The sequence below is a fragment of the Sorex araneus genome, chromosome 1, assembly GCF_027595985.1.
Source record: "Sorex araneus isolate mSorAra2 chromosome 1, mSorAra2.pri, whole genome shotgun sequence".
Lineage (NCBI taxonomy): Eukaryota > Metazoa > Chordata > Mammalia > Eulipotyphla > Soricidae > Sorex > Sorex araneus.
Genome location: NC_073302.1, coordinates 59,533,860 through 59,554,425, shown reverse-complemented (window position 1 = coordinate 59,554,425; position 20,566 = coordinate 59,533,860). Strand labels below are relative to the sequence as shown.

Sequence of the window (20,566 nt, the reverse complement as noted above, 5' to 3'; positions counted from 1 at the left end):
CAGGAGGGATACTCTTGGTAGCTTGCCAGGCTCTCCCAGAGAGATGGAGGAATCGAACCTGGGTCAGCCACGTGTAAGGCAAACACCCTACCCACCATGCTATCACTCCGCCCCATTTAACTTAACTCTGTCACTGTATCACTGTCATCTCTTTGTTCATCGATTTGCTCGAGCGGGCACCAGTAATATCTCCATTGTGAGACTTGTTCTTACTGTTTTTGGCATATAGAATATGCCACAGATAGCTTGCCAGGCTTTGCCATGCAGATGGGATACTCTTGGTAGCTTGCCAGGCTCTCTGAGAGGGACGGAGGAATTGAACCCGGGTCGGCCACATGCAAGGCAAACACCCTATGATTTCAAGATAGTAAAATCATTTTAAGTATATTTCCCTTTAGAAATGTTGTTACTTGTTTCAGAGAATTTTTTCCCCCAATTTATTTGATCCTTTATATTAGAGAACTAAGGGTTTACAAAGAGTACGAAAAATGTTGGTGGGACCAGGAAAATACTAGTCTGACCTGATTCAGTTCCCATCATTCATGCTCTCTCCGCCAGCAGCCACCACCTGTCCCAGCTCAGCATCCCCCAGGCCTGGCCACACTGCATCCTCGACCTTCACACTGACACAAGCCTGACCAGGAGCCCTTCCTTCCCCAACAAAAATATATAACAAGAAAAATTGTTAAATATTATTTAGTTATGCAAATGTATATTTCCTCCCAAACCTACCACATAATACACACACAAAAAATATACATTTAGTGAGACAGATGTATATTTTTTCTCCTAAAGCTAACAATGAGGGCCATATTAAGTCACATAATCCCAGTAAACCCTAATTTCCTCATTGGAAGATTAAAACTCATAAAACTGACACCTAGTAGGGCTGGAGTGATAGTACAGTGAGTAGTGCATGCAGCTGACAAGGGTTCAATTCCCAGCATCCCATATGATACTCTGAGCACTGCCAGGAGTGATTCCTGAGTATAGAGCCATGAGTAAACCCTGAGCATCACCGGATGTGCCCCCCTCAAAAAAAAAAAAAAACCCAAATCTGACACCTCATAAAAGAAAACAAAATCCACAGAACAGAAACGGGTTATAAGTACTGTTGCTACCGCTATAGCTTCAAATATTTCAACCTAAATGAGCTGTTTTTGTGGGACCAGGTTGAAAGGACTTAAGCAACACTGGGCAGTGCTTTTGGGCTACTCCCAGCTCTGTACTCAGGAGTCACTTCCGGAGGTCCTCAGGGTACCATGTGGAGTTAGGAATCAAACCAGGATTGAGTGCAGGCTGGACAAGCACCTTAGCACTTGTATGCTTCTTCGTCTTCAAAGGTTCTTAAAATTCTTCAGTTAAAATTTTTCATTTAGGTTTTATCCAGTAAATTTCACATTTTCCCTCTGTTGCAAAGACCATTAACTTTGTCACAAAAACACCATACAATTAGCACCATTTGCTGTTTTAGACACATGCATACCCAATAGCAAGATGGTGTTGCATTTTAATCCAGCACTGTATAAAAAGCTTGAATACTGCCTTCTTGCCCAAGATAAAACAAGAAGTTTAGTCCCTTCAAAAGCACTATATTTACAAACTTTTAGTTAAAGGAACAAACATTTAAAAGCTGTTATTGTACCAAAAATAACGTATTTGAAATTCCTACAGTAAATAAACTTTATGGTAAATGTAAAAACAGAACCATCCCTTTCTCTTTAAACTTCTCCTAGATAATGTACGTTAAAGTCTGGAGAAATCTGCTTTACTGTTAAGCAATCTCAATATTCTATCACAAAAGTAAAACCCTTTCATGGTAAGAAAAAATTCTTTCATTTTCAAAAGCAACTTCAACTAGGTAAAAATTGCACTTAATTTTCTGGTGACTTATTTGTTTATTTGGTTTGTTTTAGCCACACGCCAGGGAGTGCTGAAAAGCTATGTGGTGCTGGGGATTGAACCTGGGACTTCTGCATGCAAACCGTGTGCTTTAGCCCTTCAAGCAATTTCTCCAGCCCCTTCCTTTATTTTTTTAATAATCCCTGAAAATGATCAAAGTATATTTTCCTTTCTTCTGTACACTGCCCCTCACCTCATCCCATGCTCCCAGTGGATACCCTGTCATAACTTAGCGTTAGCATTCTCAGAAGACAGCAATTGTTCTTCCTCTACCAAAAAGGTGAACCATCTTCATTTTAGTCTCAAATTAGAAAATATAGAGAAGCATTATGTTTGTCATTTACATAATTTTTAAAGTTTTTTAAAAATTTTACAAACTTTTTTAATGTTAAGAAAACAGATACTTCTATCTAGCCTTTTATATACGAATTAAATAAAGCAACAAACATCCTTCTGATTGCCAATATCTAAACAGAGCAACAAAATTCTCAGTTAGCAAAACTCACTTTTGCAACTTTTTCCACTCTGGAGAGGCCCTGGTTGTCTCTTGAACATGAGTCTCTCTCTCCCTCTCTTTCTCTTCCTCTTTCTCCCTCTCTCCCACTCTCTTCCCCTATGTCTCCCTCTCTGTCTTTTTCTCCCCTCCCATTTATCTAAGTAAATTTATTTCAATAAAAATAATTTTCTAAAAATATTCTCACTTTTCCATCTATCTAAATATTATAAAAAGTATGAATCCCAGTTCTTTCAGTTCTCATTTATAGGCTCTTACTTTCTTGTTGATGTTCTGTCTAGTTGATCTCTCCAACCAAGAGGCAAGATGGTATAAAGGCTCCTACTACTATGTTGTCGTTCCTGCCAATATATCTCCTATGTCAATAAACAAAGGTTAGACAAATAGCTCCAGTTATTGTTTGTCTGAAAATGTTTCTATTGTTCCTTCAAATCTGAGTGACAATCTTGAAGGGTGAGGGTTCTTGGTGGATGATTCTTTTTACTTAGCTTGAATATATCTACATACTTTACTTGCCTGGAGAGTTTCATTTGATAAATCTGATGTGAATCTTATGTTTGTTTATTTTTATCCCTCACACGTGAGTCCCTACTTTCCCCTTCATTCTTTGTATCTATGTCTTCAGGTCTTGACAATTTAATTACAATGTGACTTGGAGCTATTTCTTTTGGATTTATTTTGATTGGCACTCATTGGGTCTCCTGGAGCAACATATGAGTCTCTTCCTTCAGACTGCGGAAGTTCTCAGCTATTATTTCTTTAACAATTCTTCCTCTGTCCCTCTCCTCTCCTTCTGCAATTCCTGTGATTCTGATGAGGAGTTTCATGGTTTGATCAGCAACATCTCTTAAATGTGCCTCATCTCCTTCTGATTTATTTTCTTCTATTCCACTTCATTGAGAGAGCTATGTATCTTGTATTTAAGGTTACTGTTTCTATTTTCATCTTCATCTATTCTGCTACTGAAACTTGCTACTATATTCTTTAGCTGATTTCTCCCAAATGAGTTCTTCCATTTTTTTTCCATCATACTCTCTTCCGGCTTATTGATTCTGTCCTCATAGTTTCAAAATCATTTAACTTTGAGAGGAGTATAGTTCTAAAGTCTTTGGGCAGTATGAAAAGATCTGATAGAGTTGATGATCTTCCTGGAATTTTGTCACCATTCATTCATTCATTCATTGATGTAATTGAATTCCTTTTTTTTTTCCCATTGTTCCTGGCACTCTGCAGGGGCAAAGGATGGAGGAGCAGCCCCAAGCAACTATCCAATAACTTTCTGTGCTTCTCCGGTGGGATGCTGGTCCACTGAGTTCATGGGTACCTCTGCAGTCCAGCTCAGTGCTCCCCAGGGTTGGGGGTCTGAGGGATGAGCAGGATGGAACCCTCGAAGTCAACCTGCTATCATCAGGGTGGGGGGATGGCCTGCTTGTGTGTTCATGCTGTAGGGTGCTTCTGCCTCAGCACTTTTAATATCAAAATCATTCACGGATCTTCCAATCTGGTCTCTGTTACCACATATTTTTTTAATGACAATTTGTAAACACTAATCCTAAATCGATAATCTTAACACAATTTTCAAATAAAAATGTTTCATAGTTAAAGCACATTTAAATTAGTGCCTCTGGTCAACATATCACTAGAGTCCATCAGAAACACAGCTCTATGTATAGACTGGATTAGAGAAACATCATACAACAAGTATGCAAATTCAATATTCTTGTGGCTGACAAGTTTCTTACTAAACTGTTAACATGTTTATTTGCCCTACAATAGCTGGATTTTTGTCATGAATACACATTAAACCCTGCAGTTATTAGCTGTGATGACTAGGTGACAGTGAGGACACTACTCGAGAATTTGCATTTGACAGATCATTAACATACAGTCACAGTTCTTTTTTTTTTCTCTTCACTTAAACAGGAATCATGCAATGAAAGTGAACTGGAGCTATTAGAGATTATTCAGGTTTAATAGCACACATCCTTTTAGCTGGCGGGTTAGAACAATACACAATGTGGCAGAGTTAAACAGAGGCATCAATTATACTCTCAAACCTGTTAATATTTTTGACAATATTTAAATAGCACATCCCCTCAGGGCATGGCTCTCTTGCCCTCTCAGTTACACACCTGACAAGTGTTTAATTTGCCAAAGGGAAACACTTTGATTTCTAAGGGCACTCTTAATACTGAAGAAGCAAACTGGAGAGAATTGAACATTATTGAAAAAAGTAATTAGAAGAATCAGAGGAGGGAAAAAAAATTGTAGACTTAATTCAACATGGCATATGAACATCTGTCATTAATGAAACACTAAGATCATATATACCAGTACGATGCATAAACCTCAGGCTATTCCATTCACTGTCTAAAAGATTTCACTATACTGTCTAAAAGACAAGCAGATTAAAAAGGTGAAGGAATATCAAAGGGATCAAATTTTCCAGGAATACAAAAAAAGAGAGAAACAGTGACTTAAACCTCTCATGCATAAAAAATTATATATTTAAAAATAATTTAGTTTTAAGATAATTAAAATGCTAATAGCTAATTAAACTTGTATAGATATCCACTTAAAAACAACACAAATTTGTGGCTAGAGCGATAGCACAGCAGGTAGGACGTTTCCCCTGCATGCGACCAACCTGGGTTCGATTCCCAGCATCCCATATGGCCCCCTGAGCACCGCCAGGAGTAATTCCTGAGTGCAAAGCCAGGAGTAACCCCTGTGCATCACAGGGTGTGACCCAAAAGAAAAAAAACCCAAAAATTTCAGTCCTAAAGTAATTAAATATTGAATTATTAAATTAAGAAATTAGAAGTTGGAAATTGCATAGAAAGTTTGAATATAAGATAAATTTAGAATATTTTTATTTAATCCTCACAAAACAATGAAACAGAATTAGAAAATAAGGGAGACTAAAGTTAGGAAGAGTTAAAAAACTGAGCCACTAGAAATGGCTTTAACAGAAACTAAATTCTTAATGTTGTACATGCAAACATTGATTTATAATAATAAACACCTAAAACATGTTATAATGCTATGCTGCTTCGAGTTTTAAACTCTGAAGTGACGCAGAGGGATACCTGATAAATGAGAATGAAATGCAACGATGAAAGTACAAATTAGACTGATGTGACCCTAAGCCACAAAATGCAAGCAGCAATCAGATGTTAGAAGGGGCAAACAACAGCAAATCCCCTAGAGTTTCCAGAAGGAACCAAGTCCTATAAGAACATGTATTTTTAAAGCCTCTCTGTCTTATTCAGATATCTGACCTTTGAAACTTTAAAATAATAAATCTGCATTGTTATAAAAAAAATAAAAGCAGGGTGGGCGAAGAACTAAAAAGCTCAGTGTTGGAGCACATGCCTTGAATGAATGAGGCTCTAGGTTGGATCCATTTGTTTACACCATCATCATCATCACTGTCATCACTGTCATCCCATTGTTCATTGATTTGCTCGAGCAGCACAAGTAACATCTCCAAATGAGACTTCTTGTTACTGTGTTTGGCATATCAAATACACCATGGGTAGCTTACCAGGCTCTGCCATGTAGGCGAGATACTCTCTGTAGTTTGCCAGGCATTCTGAGAGGGGCAGAGGAATCGAACCCGGGTCGGCCTCGTGCAAGACAAACACCCTACTGGCTGTGCTATCACTCTAGCTCTTGTTTGCACCACCAACAGAAAATTAAAAACAGACTAATTCACACTCTTCCCACCCCCAGCACCTGGTAAAAAGAAGCTTAGCAGCTAATAACCAAATATTGGTCTTTATCATCGTGGGGAAAAATAAGATGTGAGACAGGCTGCAGTTAAAAAAAAAAAAAAAGGAGCAAAGGCCAAAGGAAGCCAGGAAAATTAAGTGTGAGGCCTACTCAAACAAACAAGTCCTTTACCCTCTACATTGTTGTCATAAGAAAGATGTTGAATTTAATTGGGTTTGGTTCCTTTCAGGTCAATTTTTTTTCTCCTATTGAAGACATAGATAAAGAAATTATAAAATTTTATAAGATATGCCACGAAATCCACAAATCTTACAACTGACTTTGTCTAAAAATATAATAGGCACTGGCCATTATAAATAATATTACACTAAACAGTTTCAGATAATAAGGCTAGGGGCTGGAACGATAGCACAGTGGGTAGGGTGTTTGTCTTGCACGTGGTCAACCCGGGTTCGATTCCCAGTACCCCATATTTTCCCCTGAGCATGGCCAAGAGTTAATTCCTGAGTGCATGAGCCAGGAGTAACCCCTGTGTATCACCAGGTGTGACCCAAAAAAATCCAAAAAAAAAAGGCTCAATAATACTAGACTCAATCAAGTTCTAAATATAGTTCAGCTAATCACATGGGACACTAACAGTTTAAACTCCATATTCAACTTCTCTTTGGAAATGGTAAAACATTCTCCATGAATAGATTTATGTATCCTTTCTTCAGACAACGTAAGTAGAAAGCACTATTTCAAATGCAATATACTGGCTAGAAGAAAAATTGTTGATAATTGTCTCACACGACTAGTAGTTCTACTTGCTAATTTTCTATTTGTCTCAAAAATTTCCTCTCATTCTAAGATATTTTCACATAATGCAATAAGTGGAGAAGACATCTGTTAAAACTTCACACTGTCTGAAAAACCATATAATTTTGCACATAAGTATGATTAGATGCAGAATACTGGTTTCTCCAAAAGATAAGCTCTTCTGAAAGTGAGTATCTAAACTTGATTGTCTTAATAAATTGCAAAGGGAAAACAACTACATATTCTTAAGATCCTGAAGTAAAAATTCACTATAGATAAATATTTTTAAAGATATTCTTGATTTGTTTATTGACTATTTGATTATATAGGTTAAGAACTTACATGGCATTACATTAATTCTTTCTATATTATTACTCTTCTATCTCATTTGGCACTTTTGTCTTCACTTGGAACTGTTCTTTCACTGAATTATGAAACTAGTCTTCAAGTTTCATTTTTAACCGTAGAAGGCAGTTTATTTGCTAGCATGTCATCCATAACCATAAAATTAATGCTAAAAATATTAGAATGAGAAGTAACTTGGACTAATGCATAATTGACTTCAAACCTTGTGAGAATAATAACCATTTTAAAATGTTTTTTTTAAACCTGAGAAATGGTGTGTAAATTAAGTAAGTTCAAAGAACATCTGACTTCAGTTTTTATTCTGTCATTGTGATATGCTTCAATTTTAATATAAATGCTAGGACTCTTTAATGCTCACAATTTTTACAGGAAAAAAAACCCACAGTGTTACATTTAGAAGTTCTAATGTTTATCACCATCTGATGCTGTCATGGAAGCAATTGCTACTTACACTCTCTTAAGAAGTGAGAATTGCAATTCCTCTAACTGATGACAATGTAATTATTCCTTCTACTGTCAAAATAGAGGTGATTTCCCTTCCTCACACACATGATTACACATGCAAATCCAGGCTTATCTAAAATCTTGTAAGAGTACTAAAAATCTGAATCTGAATGAGCAAGACCACATAAACAATGAGCCTTCGTGATGATAGAACCCAAAACTATAGCCATCCACCCTAAACATATTTTTATCATCCCCTCTCCTTTAGGACTCATTCTTCAGCAGCCACACAGCTTTCAACACAATGTCATATCATCTGCAACATACAGCAACAACCATTACAAAAATAACTAGTGAGGGGAAGCCACAGTGAATCTGAATGTCTCCTTTGGAGGTTTAAATTACTTCATTAACTATTCATTAACAGTTACAAAAATCAGCCTTTCAGAAATATACGATGAGCCTTTTGGCACATCTATGCCATGCCATGAACATCTAGAGTAGGTGAAAGATGGTCTGAGAGTCTACCTGGTCTTTGAGCTGTTGTACAGAAGTCTGAAGGTTCAGAATCTGACTGAAGAGAGGGCTCTGCAAGACTGACTTGAGCAGGTTCAGTTTATCTTCATTTGCTATGTCTCCACGTTCTCGAAGTTTGGCTTGTAAGCGCTCTGCTGCCTGTAGAGCCCGATTCTTGTCTACACCAAAAAGTAGCATTAGTCAATAAGAAGGTTCAAATCAAAAGACATACACCAACCCGTGATTTTTAAAATACTAAAACTACTCCTTTTTTAGAACAGAAAATTGACTGGAATCTGAGGGAAGGTCAGTAAATGTGACTACAAATATATTGGTTAAACCTTGAGATCTAGTAAGAAAATCACACAACTTGAAAACAAAGAACTGGTTATAGCATATGCTACGTGCAGCAATTTTTTGTAAAGTACAGAAATGAATACAGACGAATACCTGAAGTACAATATCAATTACTTAAGCTTCACTGTTATATTGTTATATTTACTAAAAAACAAACACCGAAATCTGGCAGTGCTGATATTTTCAATGTAGAAAAACTTATTTATATATAAATTCTTCATATCATTTACAAATAAGTATATATAAATAACTGGTCAGTAATACATAAAAAAATGAAAATTTAATAGAATAAGGAATAATGTATATTATACATGAGAATTCAGAGTATATTAGAATAATGCATATTCTCTTAAAAACTGCTTTTTATGGGCTGGAGAAATAGTAAAGGGTTAACGCACCTGCTCTGCACCTGGTCAATCTGGGTTCAATCCCTGACAATACATACAAACCCCCAGCAAGCACCACCAGGAGTAATCCCTGAGCACAGAGATAGGAGTAAACCCCAGAGCACAGCCAGTAATGACCTCCCACCAAAAAAAAAAAAAAAAAAAAAAAACAGCAAAATCTCTACAGTTTAATGTCTTTCCTCGATGTTAAATGTTAAATAGCACATCTACATATTTATCAAATCAATATCATTCAAACATTTATTAATCACCTTATGCATTTCAGAATCTTAAATGTGAATACTCTGAATAGTGCATCCCAGTACAAACAGCATCCTACATGCATGCTTCCATCATTTAGTGAGTTTGTACCACAAATAACCCTCAAACAGCCACACTGAGATAAGGTGAAATCAAGTTGTTTGTTTGCTTGCTTTTTTAAACAAAAATAACATACATTTAATTATATCTACAGTATTGGAAGTGTAGCTCAGCACTAGAGCTCTTGCCTTATATGTGACAGACCCCTTTGCTCTCTGCTTTCTTATGAGGAACTTCTCTGGCAGACTAGTAGTTGTTATGATGTGTGGCATTAGTACAAAATTGGTGATAAAAGAAATAGCATTCTTGTGTTTTCATTACCAGTAAAGGACTTGGAACAAAAATTAAAGTATGAGTCCCAAGGTCAGGAAACAGTTCCTTTTCCTTCCCCTGCCACGCCCTCTAACTCCACCCCTGAAAATTTCCAGCTGCCACGGCAGCAACAAAGATCACTGGGGCACCGGAGTAAGAGAGGGAAAGGGTATAAGATGAGATACAATGAGGGACTGGCTCTACCAGAATTGATATATCTGAAAATAACTACATCAACCAGTTTGTCTAAAACAAAGAGCACAGCAAAGCACAATTAGTGCCTGAGCATGGCAAATGCGGTTGTTTGAATCTAAACTGCATCATACAGAAATAAAGCTAGATTTAATCATTTCAGTCAGACATTTGTGGGGTTACGTGCTACTGCTATCTTATCAACTTAAAAGCAGTGCACATTAGTAATTTACCTATCACAAATAAAGTAAGAAACACAGGCAACGGTCTTCTTTCAGCAATAAAAATACTAAGTTTTCAAATGAGTTCCAAAAACAATCATTGTAAAATTGTAGTCAATAAACAAGAATTGGATTTACAATAGTCTTCATTAAAACCTATCAATGGCAGACTATATCATATACTTCTAACTCGTGGTCACAAATGATGAGATCTTTCTCTTAAATAACATTTTAGATGAAATTCCCAAATGCAGAAACACATTACCCTAGTGCTAAAGGACAAGAACTTTTCAAAGGTAACTACATTTAAGTTGCTTTTGTAAAAAAAAAAAAAAAAAGAGTTGGAGTGATACTCAGCGGTGCTCATGGCATACCTCTTGCTCTGTGCTTAGTGGCAGGGCTCAGGATGCTCTATGCCGTGCCCAGGATCGAACCAGGACCAGCCGTATGCAATATCAGTGCCTTGCTTGCTTTACTCTCCTCCGGTCCCCAAAAGGTAACTACAGGCAGAATCATTTTCTGCATAACTTACCATATTTCAAAGATACAAATGGAAAAGAAGACAAATTTCGCATGTTTTAATATGTTGATTGATTTCGCAGGGTGGCCTTCCCAGCAGGTATCAGGAAAGCTGGAGACCGCTCCCAGCGATACCAGGCCATCAAGGCTGCAGGATGCTTGGTTCAAAGCTAGGGCCCAGCAGTGCAGTGCCGCTCAGGCTCGGCACTGCTGCTGGAGACCACAGAGCTACCCCTGCAGTGCTCGGGGACATGCAGGGCTCCCCCCTCAGTGTTCAAGAGCCTCCAAGGCTACCCCCTAGGGGGGCCATGCACTGCCAGGGATCAAATCAAGATTCCACACACACACAAAACATGTGCCCCTGAAACCTAAGCAATGTCCCCAACTCATTTCATTTCTCATACAAGTAACCGGGAAAGACAGGTCTTACCTATAGTTTCGAACATTTTCTTTTCAAAGTTCAGTGTTGTTCTCTAGAATGATTATGAAGAGCAACTCTATGGAAGTCTGGAGAGAAACAAAATGGAATGGAACGGTTAGGTTTTCTCAAAACTTTAACACTTACTGCTACTTTAATTCCTTTGATCCCGGAAAACGATCCTTGGAAATCTAATTGAAGATAATTTTCTTTATAGATCAAAAGGTGATCACTTTAAAATGTACTATAAATTATCTTATATCTGCAGATATGTGCATGGTAAGATAAAAAGTGGAATCTACTTTAAATAAGTAGATTTTGTGGCAAGTGGCAAGTATTTCTTTAAGCAATTAATACACATCACTCGAACTTGAACTGATTCAAAGATTCTTATTAGAGTGAGGAGCTTCATCAGTTCTGCATGAGATATTCTATGGGTAAAACAAAAGTCAAAAGTGTAATATGTAGAGATCAGAGCTATCGTACAGTGGATGGGATGCTTGCCTAGCACACAGCTGACTCGTATGGTACCCTGAGCCCAGTCAGAAATGATCCCTGAGCACAGAACCAGAACTAAGCCTTGAGTCCCACTGGGTGTGGTGAGAAAAAAAATGTGTGACATGTGACCCTGTCTTTTTTCATGCTAACATTCTTAACTGGCTATATAAAACACACACAATAATTAGAAAATGAATGCGACACTTCACACAGCATGTGAATCACTAAAAGATAATACATTATCACAGACCCCCAACAAAATAAATGAACAAACATAGTGTGAAACGGAAGATATTTCAAAGGATTTCAAAATAACTTCCTAGAGTGTTTTCTTCTTTCCAAGTCATAAAACCTCTCAAATTCTTCAACAGATACCGTCTTTCTCTGAAAATTATCTAGAACCTTTTAAAGTGCTGACTACACAGAGGGCCCAGAAATAGCTCAGTGTTGAAGCAGCTGCTTTGCGGGCACGAGGTCACCAGTTCAATTCCCAGCACCACTCCACATGCTAAATGCAACCCTGCTCTTTGTCATTTGTGATTCCTGGCACCACAACCAACTGTACAGCTTCAGATACACCACAATCAAGTAAGAGAGCACAGTAACTCTAAAATCTTGAGTGCTCTGGGGTAGCCTAAGTCAACACAGCCTTAATCTTTTGGATTAAGGATCCTATCCTTAACCTGTCCCCAAATTTGCCATAAATGTTTCCATACTGACCAGAGGCTTCCAAAACTTCTTTGGCCTACCATCCTATTTTTCTGTTTTGTTCTAGGGCCACTAATGGTAGTGCTCAGGGCTTACTTTTGGCTCTGTGCTCAGGGATCACTCCTGGAGAGGGTGGGGCTCAGGATACCAAATATGGTACTGGGATCAATCCCAGGTTGTCTGCATGCAAGGCAGGTGTCCTTGCCCACTGTACTGTCTCTCCAGCTCATACTACTCAAATTTCAGGGGGAAAATTACTCAGCAGTCTGCTTCCCCCACCCTGCCCTACCTCAGAAATATTTCTTCTTTAAGCACACAGCATAAAGCACCCTACAATCACACTGGAGGCTACTACTGCCCCCTCCTCATCATTAAAGCACCCCAGGCTGATTATCCACCCTGGGAAAAACTATCTTAGTCTTTCTCTGCAAAGACCCGGAGTCATTGGCGAGTTCATCAGTCACTCCTTCAGAGAGAAAAGATTTCACACCACATGAGAGGGTTTCTCCAAGAAGAAACAGGTTGCCTTTTGTTACCTCTTAACAGAAAAAAGCTTTAGGGAAATGGTAGAATGTTTATGAAATGATGCATAGATTACCAATGCTTGCAATTAATAGTAAATAATCACAGTATTTATTGACCCCAGTTTAGAATGCACTTTCAAAAACACAAAATCCAGGGACTTGCGCAATTGTACAGCGGGCCGATGCTCGTCTTGCCTTGCACACTGTCCACACAGCCCATATGGTCCACTGAGCTCCACCAGGAGTAAGTGTTGAGTGTCACCATATGTGGAAAAAAAAATAGCCCCACAAATTTCAAAATGAATAATTATATCATTCAAATACTGACATGTGTTGGTGTCAAGAAGATAGGTCACAGGTTCTAATTTGGAGTTAAAACCTAAATAAGGGTATGAGAAGGTTGCATATCACTTGAACTTTAACTTGTTAACAAAAAAAAACTTTCTTATTGGCTATATTGTGATTAATACAACAAATAAAGTATACCAATTTCCAGCTTCAATATAACTCCTGAGAGTAAAATACATACTCTCGCTTATTGCTGAGACAATATAAATGAGCACTCCAGTGCAAAATATTACTATGGTATTTATGAAAAAAAAACATGTGGTATTAAAAATAAACTGATATTTTAACATTCATATTTACTGGTGGCGATAGCACAGCAGTAGGGCGTTTGCCTTGCACATGGTTGACCCAGGTTTGATTCCTCCGCCCCTCTCAGAGAGCCTGGCAAGCTACTGGGAGTATCTCGCCCACATGGCAGAGCCTGGCAAGCTACCTGTGGCGTATTTGATATGCCAAAAAAAAAAAAGTAACAACTCTCACAATGGAGATGTTACTGGTGCCTGCTCAAGCAAATCGATGAACAATGAGATGACAGTGACAGTGACAGTGACATGTTTACTGGTATGCTAACATGATGGGGAGGGGGCAGAAGTAGCCTACGGTGTGGTTGGGTATGCTTTATATTGCTTTCTTAAAAAAGGAGTATTTCTGAGGTATGGCAGACTGGGGGGAATGAATTATTGAGTAATCCCCCCCTTGAAATTTGGGTGGTATGGGCTGGAGAGAGAGTACAGTGGGTAAGGACACTTGCCTTGCATGCAGACAACCTGGGATTGATCCCAAGAACCATATTTGGTGCTCTAAACCCACTACTTTTTCTGAACTTGAAACTAGTTATAAATAAATGATATACATAAAGTTTAAAAAGATAAATTAATCCTATTCTCCTGCCCTTATAAAACACAAACTCAGAAAGACTGGCAAAATACTATTAGAAACTCCTATTAGAAAATTTTCTCCTAACAAATAAAAGATGCCCAAATTTGAGAAAGCTCAGGCCTATAAAATATAGGTAATTAGACCGCCCAAAGGAAGCATAAGAATAATGAAAGGGCACAGGCAAAGGGTATCAATGATATGAATTAAAATCATTACCAGACTATTCGCTAACCATATGCCCTTGCAAAGTCACTCTTTTTTCTGAACTTGAAACTAATAAATAAATGATATACATAAAGTTTGAAAAGATAATGTACACAAATGTCTGATATACAGAAAAAAAAATGAGTCCTCTTCTCTTGCCCTTTTAAAACATAAACTCAGAAAGACTGACAATTTAGGACAGGGAGAGGAAAGCAGCCTCCAGACGGAGAGGTGCCCTGAGTGGTGAGGATTCTAAAGAGGGAGAGACTGAACGTCCTTTTTCTCTCTATGCTCTACTGCTTCTTATATTATTTCTCCATTTTCCAGATCAAACAAACAGAACAAGAGAGGCTGTTCACAAAGCTCGTAAGCCAAAGAAATTAGACTTGCATCCAACTCTGCCTGAATTGAAACCCACACAACCACATATTTTCCACATTGTCTAGCAAAAAAAAATAAATAAATAAAATCACATGATGGAAATAGAATCGAAATTTTAAAAAAAAGAAAGAAAGAAAACTGCAATACAACATATTAAATTTCTGCAAAATGTTTAATTCAAATGAACAGTGCATGTTTAGAAGAGCATCAATTATTTCTGCAAGCTTTGCAAAGACACTAGTAGTGGAATTCCAAGGTGGGAGGAGGGAACTGAAAAGATTACTTGTACTTCATTTCTTTTTTAAAAAATATTATCACATCAATATCCAGTTGCCAAATTTAGCCGATAAATAAATCAGAATACCAAGTTAAGTTTGAATTCCATATAAATGAATCATTCTTTAATAGACATGGGCCACACTAAGGGTTGCTGGGACATGAGGCGAGGGCAACAACCAGGGAATCTTGGCCAGGCAACACAGGCCTGACAGCACAGTGCTTGGGTGAGGCAGTACGAACTCAGGGACACCAGACCACAGGAAGTGATGTAATCAAACGCATGGCTTCACACATGCTATTTAAGCTATCTTCCCAGCATTAACTTTTTAGTTTTTATTGGTAAAAAGATGGGTGTTGGACCATTGTATGACTGAAACCTAATCATGAACAGCTTTGTAATGCTCTACCTTATAGTGATTCAATAAAAATAAAAATTATTTTAAAAAATTTAGTGTGTATACAGACCATTCAATACCACAAGCATACTTATGCTAAACACTAATTTTTATTACCTAAAATTCAATGTTAATGGATCAGTTATTATTATATCTGGTATATATATCATATAAAATCTTAAAAATTAAATCTTTACGAACATTTTAAATGTGAGACATTTATGCTTCCTGTTAAATTTTAATATGACAGAGTTATCAAATCCTTGAGAAATATCTGAAAATTTTAGCTGAGGCCATATGGCATTCTAACAACTGATAACACTATTCTCAATTGGGAATAAAAATCAAACAGGAGACTATATTTTGAAACAGGAACTGATTGATGATATCGTTTCACTTTTTAACAAGATGTACTGCTACTGCGTAGGCACCACTTCTATGTAGTAAGAGTCAGTGCTTGAAATATAAAACAAATCACTGTACCCAATACAGGGTATATGGTAACTAACAAGCACAAATATGTCTTATGCTAAAAATAGCTCTACTAAGAGAAACTGTCCCAAATGCATACAATTTTCTTGTTATCTTAAACAATTCTGACTGCAAAAGGAATATAACATTACAAGACTTTGGTTTGTAACTTGTCAAAGCCACACTGCATCTGTTACTGCATTTAAATTTAGCATTTGTCTTGTTAATAGCACTACCTGCAGTTAGCAAAGGCAAGGTGACAATCATCTGCAAGTGATTGTCAGAAAGTCATTTGACCATGACAGTAATACTTATATCTTCAGTAATCATTTATATTCCAGGAGCACGTTACTGAACTATTGCTCAAAAAAAAATATCATTCTTTAGTGGAAAACATCACACTACCCACCAACATCATGCTGTCACCCATGAGAAAACAGTTATTTTAGCATCTGTTCCTTTGAACTTTTCCCTCACTTTCATAGGATTGGTCAGAAAAGCATTTGTGAAAGTATTTTTATTTTCCAGTTGACATTTATGCATCTTACAAATTCCTTCAATAATAATAGAATTTCTTAATTTTATTTTGCTCAATCAAATCAAAGAAAATCCAGTATCAAGGAAACTTTTCTTTATAAAATATTTCAAATACTAATTGATAGTCTTGCCCTTTCTTTATAATGCAAAAAATATAAAAATTCTGCAAACCATAAAAAAATGCTGAAGAAGTCATAGGTTAAAAAAAGGAACTCAAATTCAACAATTTTCTAGTTCAACACCATACACGGGGTGCCTGTATGACTGTGTGCTAATGGGATACAGAGAAATGAGGACAGAGTCTGGAAACGAAGACTACAAGAAAAACAAGTAAACAAAATTCAAGATGGAAAAAAAGGGCCAACTAACCTGAACTGAAGAATTAGGAAAAGCTTCCAAATGGTGAACCCCTGCATTAGTTCTAAAGAACAGGCAGAAGTTATAGCAGAAGTGACAGAATATCTTCCCAAACAGAGGTCAGAATATATCTCACCTTCAAAGCTCTATAAATAGCCTCTCAGACCTTAAGACTGCAATAAAAAAGGGGAAAAAAACATGGTAAAAGATGTGGCTCTAGTAGAGTCCTATACATTATTATTTTAAAAAATTAATACTAAATTTTGAAGTTTATTTTGGTACAGTGCCAGAGCCAAACTTTGTTTTAGAAAGATCACTCTGGTAAAGGTGTCAAAGAGCTACAAAAAGAACCAATAGAAAATGGGACTAAGAAGAATAATACATCAGAGGCACTTTCAATAGTAGAGTCAAACATATAAAAGAATAAAAATGGAAGAATGATTCAAAAATGAGTCGAGAGCTAGGATAATAAAGTTTGATACTATAGGAGGAAGATGAGTCTAAGATGAAACTCGTCTTTCCCACTTTAGTTAGTACCAACCAGATGGTACTACTCACAGAAGACAGAGAATGCAAAAAGAGAAACACAGCAGTGGTGAAACTGTTTAAGAAATAAATATATGTCTGCACCAAGAGTTTAATCAGCTGAGTTACCGGATCTTAGGATTCTTCATCAGACCTAATGTCGTGTTGAAACTCTAATCTTCCTCCTGTCTCCGCTCTGAGAAACTGCTAAGCCAGTAGCTACAATGCCTTCAAGTCAACAAATAAACAAACAAAAAGGGGGCGGAGCGCAAGGCTGGGAGAGGGGAGGGACCAAAATTGCTGGGAAAAGGCCACTCAAACAAATCCCACACCAAAGCCAGCCTCCTGATTGTCCTGTGATGTGCTGCGGGAAGAAGAAACCAGATATAAGGGGTATAGGGCGTTTGCCTTACACGAGGCCGACCCGGGTTCAATTCCTCCATCCCTCTCGGAGAGCCCAGCAAGCTACTAAGAGTATCCCGCAGCTTGGCAGAGCCTGGCAAGCTACGGGTGGCATATTTGATATGCCAAAAATAGTAACAACTAGTCTCACAATGGAGACCTTACTGGTGCCTGCTGGAGCAAATCAAAGAACAATGTCATGACAGTGATACAGTGCCTTGTCTGCAAGCCCCGAGAAACACTCTCTAGAATAGAGAGAAAGCTTTATTCACCTCCATTCTTTTATATGAGGGGAAAGGGGGCTGAGAGAGGTGGGCACACCTTTCAGCGCTATGTCTGGCTACCTTCAGCTCCTGCTCAGTGCTCCAAGGTTGTTCCAAGTAATGCTCTGGAAAACAAGTGGTACCAGAGGTCAAACCCAAGCTCCAACAAGAAAAACATGTGCCCTAACCCCTTGAGCCATCTCCCCAGTCCCCTAAACCTTTCTTAGGACACTTCCCACAAACATATAATGTGTGACATTATAGACTATAAAATCATGTTTGATATTATATGCAATGTTCTACCTTTTTCAGGATCAGGATGCATATTTCTGCTGGGGAAGAATTATGTAGCACCTGTGCATTTTGCCACCAAAGCATCTGACCAAAATAAAAAAAAAAAGAAAAGAAAAAGAAATCTGACACTGCCTCTCCAAGTTTGAGTTCTAAGTTTTTTTTTCCCTGAAAAATCTCTATAATATATAAAGCACAATTGTTCACTGATGACTATATAGACCACTTTCCAGAGATGGTGAAGGTAAATTAGGTTATATGGGTATGGTTCTAATCAGAAAGACTGGCTAGTTTACAGTAAGAATTTCCTCTCCCCTACTACCTCCCCATTTCATCTTCCTTCCTTCCTTTCTTCCTTGCTTTCTTCCTTCATTCTTTTTTCCTTCTTTTCCTTCCTTCCTCCCTTCCCTTTCTTTTCCTTTATTTCCTTCTTTTTTTCTTCCCTCTCCTTCTGTCCCACTCCTCTTCATCCCTTCTCCTTTCTCTCCTCATTATTCTTTCTCTAGATCCATATGCAAATAAACAGGAAAGACCAGGTGAATATACAGTCAGAAATTGGCTATCCACAGACCACGAATATCACCCTCATCAGCAGAAACTAATATTGGACTTAGAGTCTCTTAAAACTGTCACGAAATAGATTTTTGCTCTTTCAAGCACTGAGTCTATGGAATTTGTTAAATTAGTCTAAAGTGACAGATTTCAACCTTACCACCATCAAGTGTATCAAGTTGTCTGCTACCACACACACAACTTCTGTGAAGCCCTTCTTCTCCAACCACAATTAAGAATACAGATTTGAGCTGCCCATGCAAGAGAACCTAAATGTTTACCTAAAAGTAAGACTGGAAAGTCTTAGCTTGAGAACTGAAGAAGATAAATACTAATTAGTGGTGGAGTTAACCTTGAAAGGACTGGAAGATCATGAGTGAAGAATAAAGAGGCAAAGATGGGATACATGCAAATTGTAGTTACAAAAGAGCAAAACGAATCCACTCATAGAGTGAGGAATGAATATAGATGACATTTAAAAAGGCATCCATTAGTGCAATGCTTGCCTTGCACACGTGAGACCTGGATTCAATCTCCATCACTGCTAAATAAATAAAATTGAGAGGTAGGTACTACTTAGACCCAACACAATCAGTGAGAAGGAACAGAGTTATTGGCCCCTGAGGCTACTCATTGATATCCAGTATTCTAGAGAACTTCATTTTGACAAACATAATTTTTATGAGGCTAGGCTTGTTCCATTCAAACATACTTATTGCAACAGTGTCCCTTCCTTAGCATTTATCATACCCTATATCCCAACCTCCTCAAGAATTCTTGCTGAAAAGGTACCCTTTCTACTTTATTTCATCTAGATATTCTATTTTCAATAAGGAGTTGAGTGAGTTTACAAAAATAATCTTATGGAACCAGTAAAAAAAGTAAGAAGTAAGACTCCTATAATATAGTTATAACAGGAAGAAAAAAAGGTACAATGAGGCTACTATTGTGGTAGGTGAATTAAATACCATAAAACCAGTTTTTATCGAAGACTCAAAAAACCACCAGGTTTCAATCAAAGAAAACAAAAAGCCTCGATTGAAAAAGGAATGTGTGCTCTGACAAGGATTCATACTATGAATGAAACCATGGCAACTGTGAACAACATTTGCAAATAATGAAAATATTTCTGGCTAAAATTCCAGTCATAGGAGAACAAAAATACTTTTACTTCAAATTCCACTAGAAAAATAATCCAAATATGTATGTTAAAAATGTTAAGCATGACAATAAAAAAGTAGAAATGAACCCCACAACTAATAAACCAGGAGGGTCAAAAGGTATTTTAGCAATAGTCAAGCAATTTAAAACATGATGGGAACAATGAAAAAAAAAATAAAGGAAAATATGCAATAAAATCCCCACAAAATAAATGTCCTAAAATAAATCTGAATTTAGTATCCATAATAATTATGAATAGGGTAAATTATTAAAGATAGATCATAAAAAATCTCAAAATTGAAATTATTATTTGAAAAATACTGGTTGAAATTTTCATTTTTTAAATACAAGGGATATACTAAATGTAAATGTGTATGTGTATTTTTGTCACCATCAAATTCAAAATGTAAACACCTTAACATCAATTACAGTATTATTACATTTTTAGGATGGAAATATGGAAATGATAGCCTCAGATTAAAGAGTTAGTTAAATAGAACTTGAGAGAGAAAAATAGCCCAGATTTTAGAGGATGGGAAGATGGGGAGATGGAGTCTTTCTTTGCATTCAGACACCCTGAGTTCTCCCCCTGGCACCATATACTCTCCAAGCACAGTCAGGTGTGGACCACCATAAAGGGAAACTATAGTTTACTCTATTTTTAAATGAAATCAATTCATACTGTAAGTTATACACATACATAAAAATTAATAGGGATGTTATGTTTATGTATAAGATGGTAAAATGTCTGGTACTTGCTTCTAAAAATTGGAAGGGAACAGAAAAACCA

At 37.2% G+C, this 20,566-nt stretch overlaps 1 protein-coding gene across 6 annotated transcripts in view; it reads right to left on the bottom strand.

Annotated features, from left to right (window-relative positions):
* The window catches only part of MPDZ (multiple PDZ domain crumbs cell polarity complex component), a 182,100-nt gene that overhangs the window by 141,156 nt on the left and 20,378 nt on the right, over positions 1–20,566 (bottom strand). For all 6 annotated transcript variants that reach the window (XM_055133728.1, XM_055133721.1, XM_055133732.1 and 3 more), the window contains exons 2-3: positions 11,014–11,090; positions 8,288–8,454 (exon numbers count right to left, since the gene is read on the bottom strand). In XM_055133728.1, coding sequence (XP_054989703.1) covers positions 8,288–8,454; positions 11,014–11,029 — 183 coding nt within the window. In that variant the 5' untranslated portion in view covers positions 11,030–11,090. The remainder of the gene's footprint in view (positions 1–8,287; positions 8,455–11,013; positions 11,091–20,566) is intronic.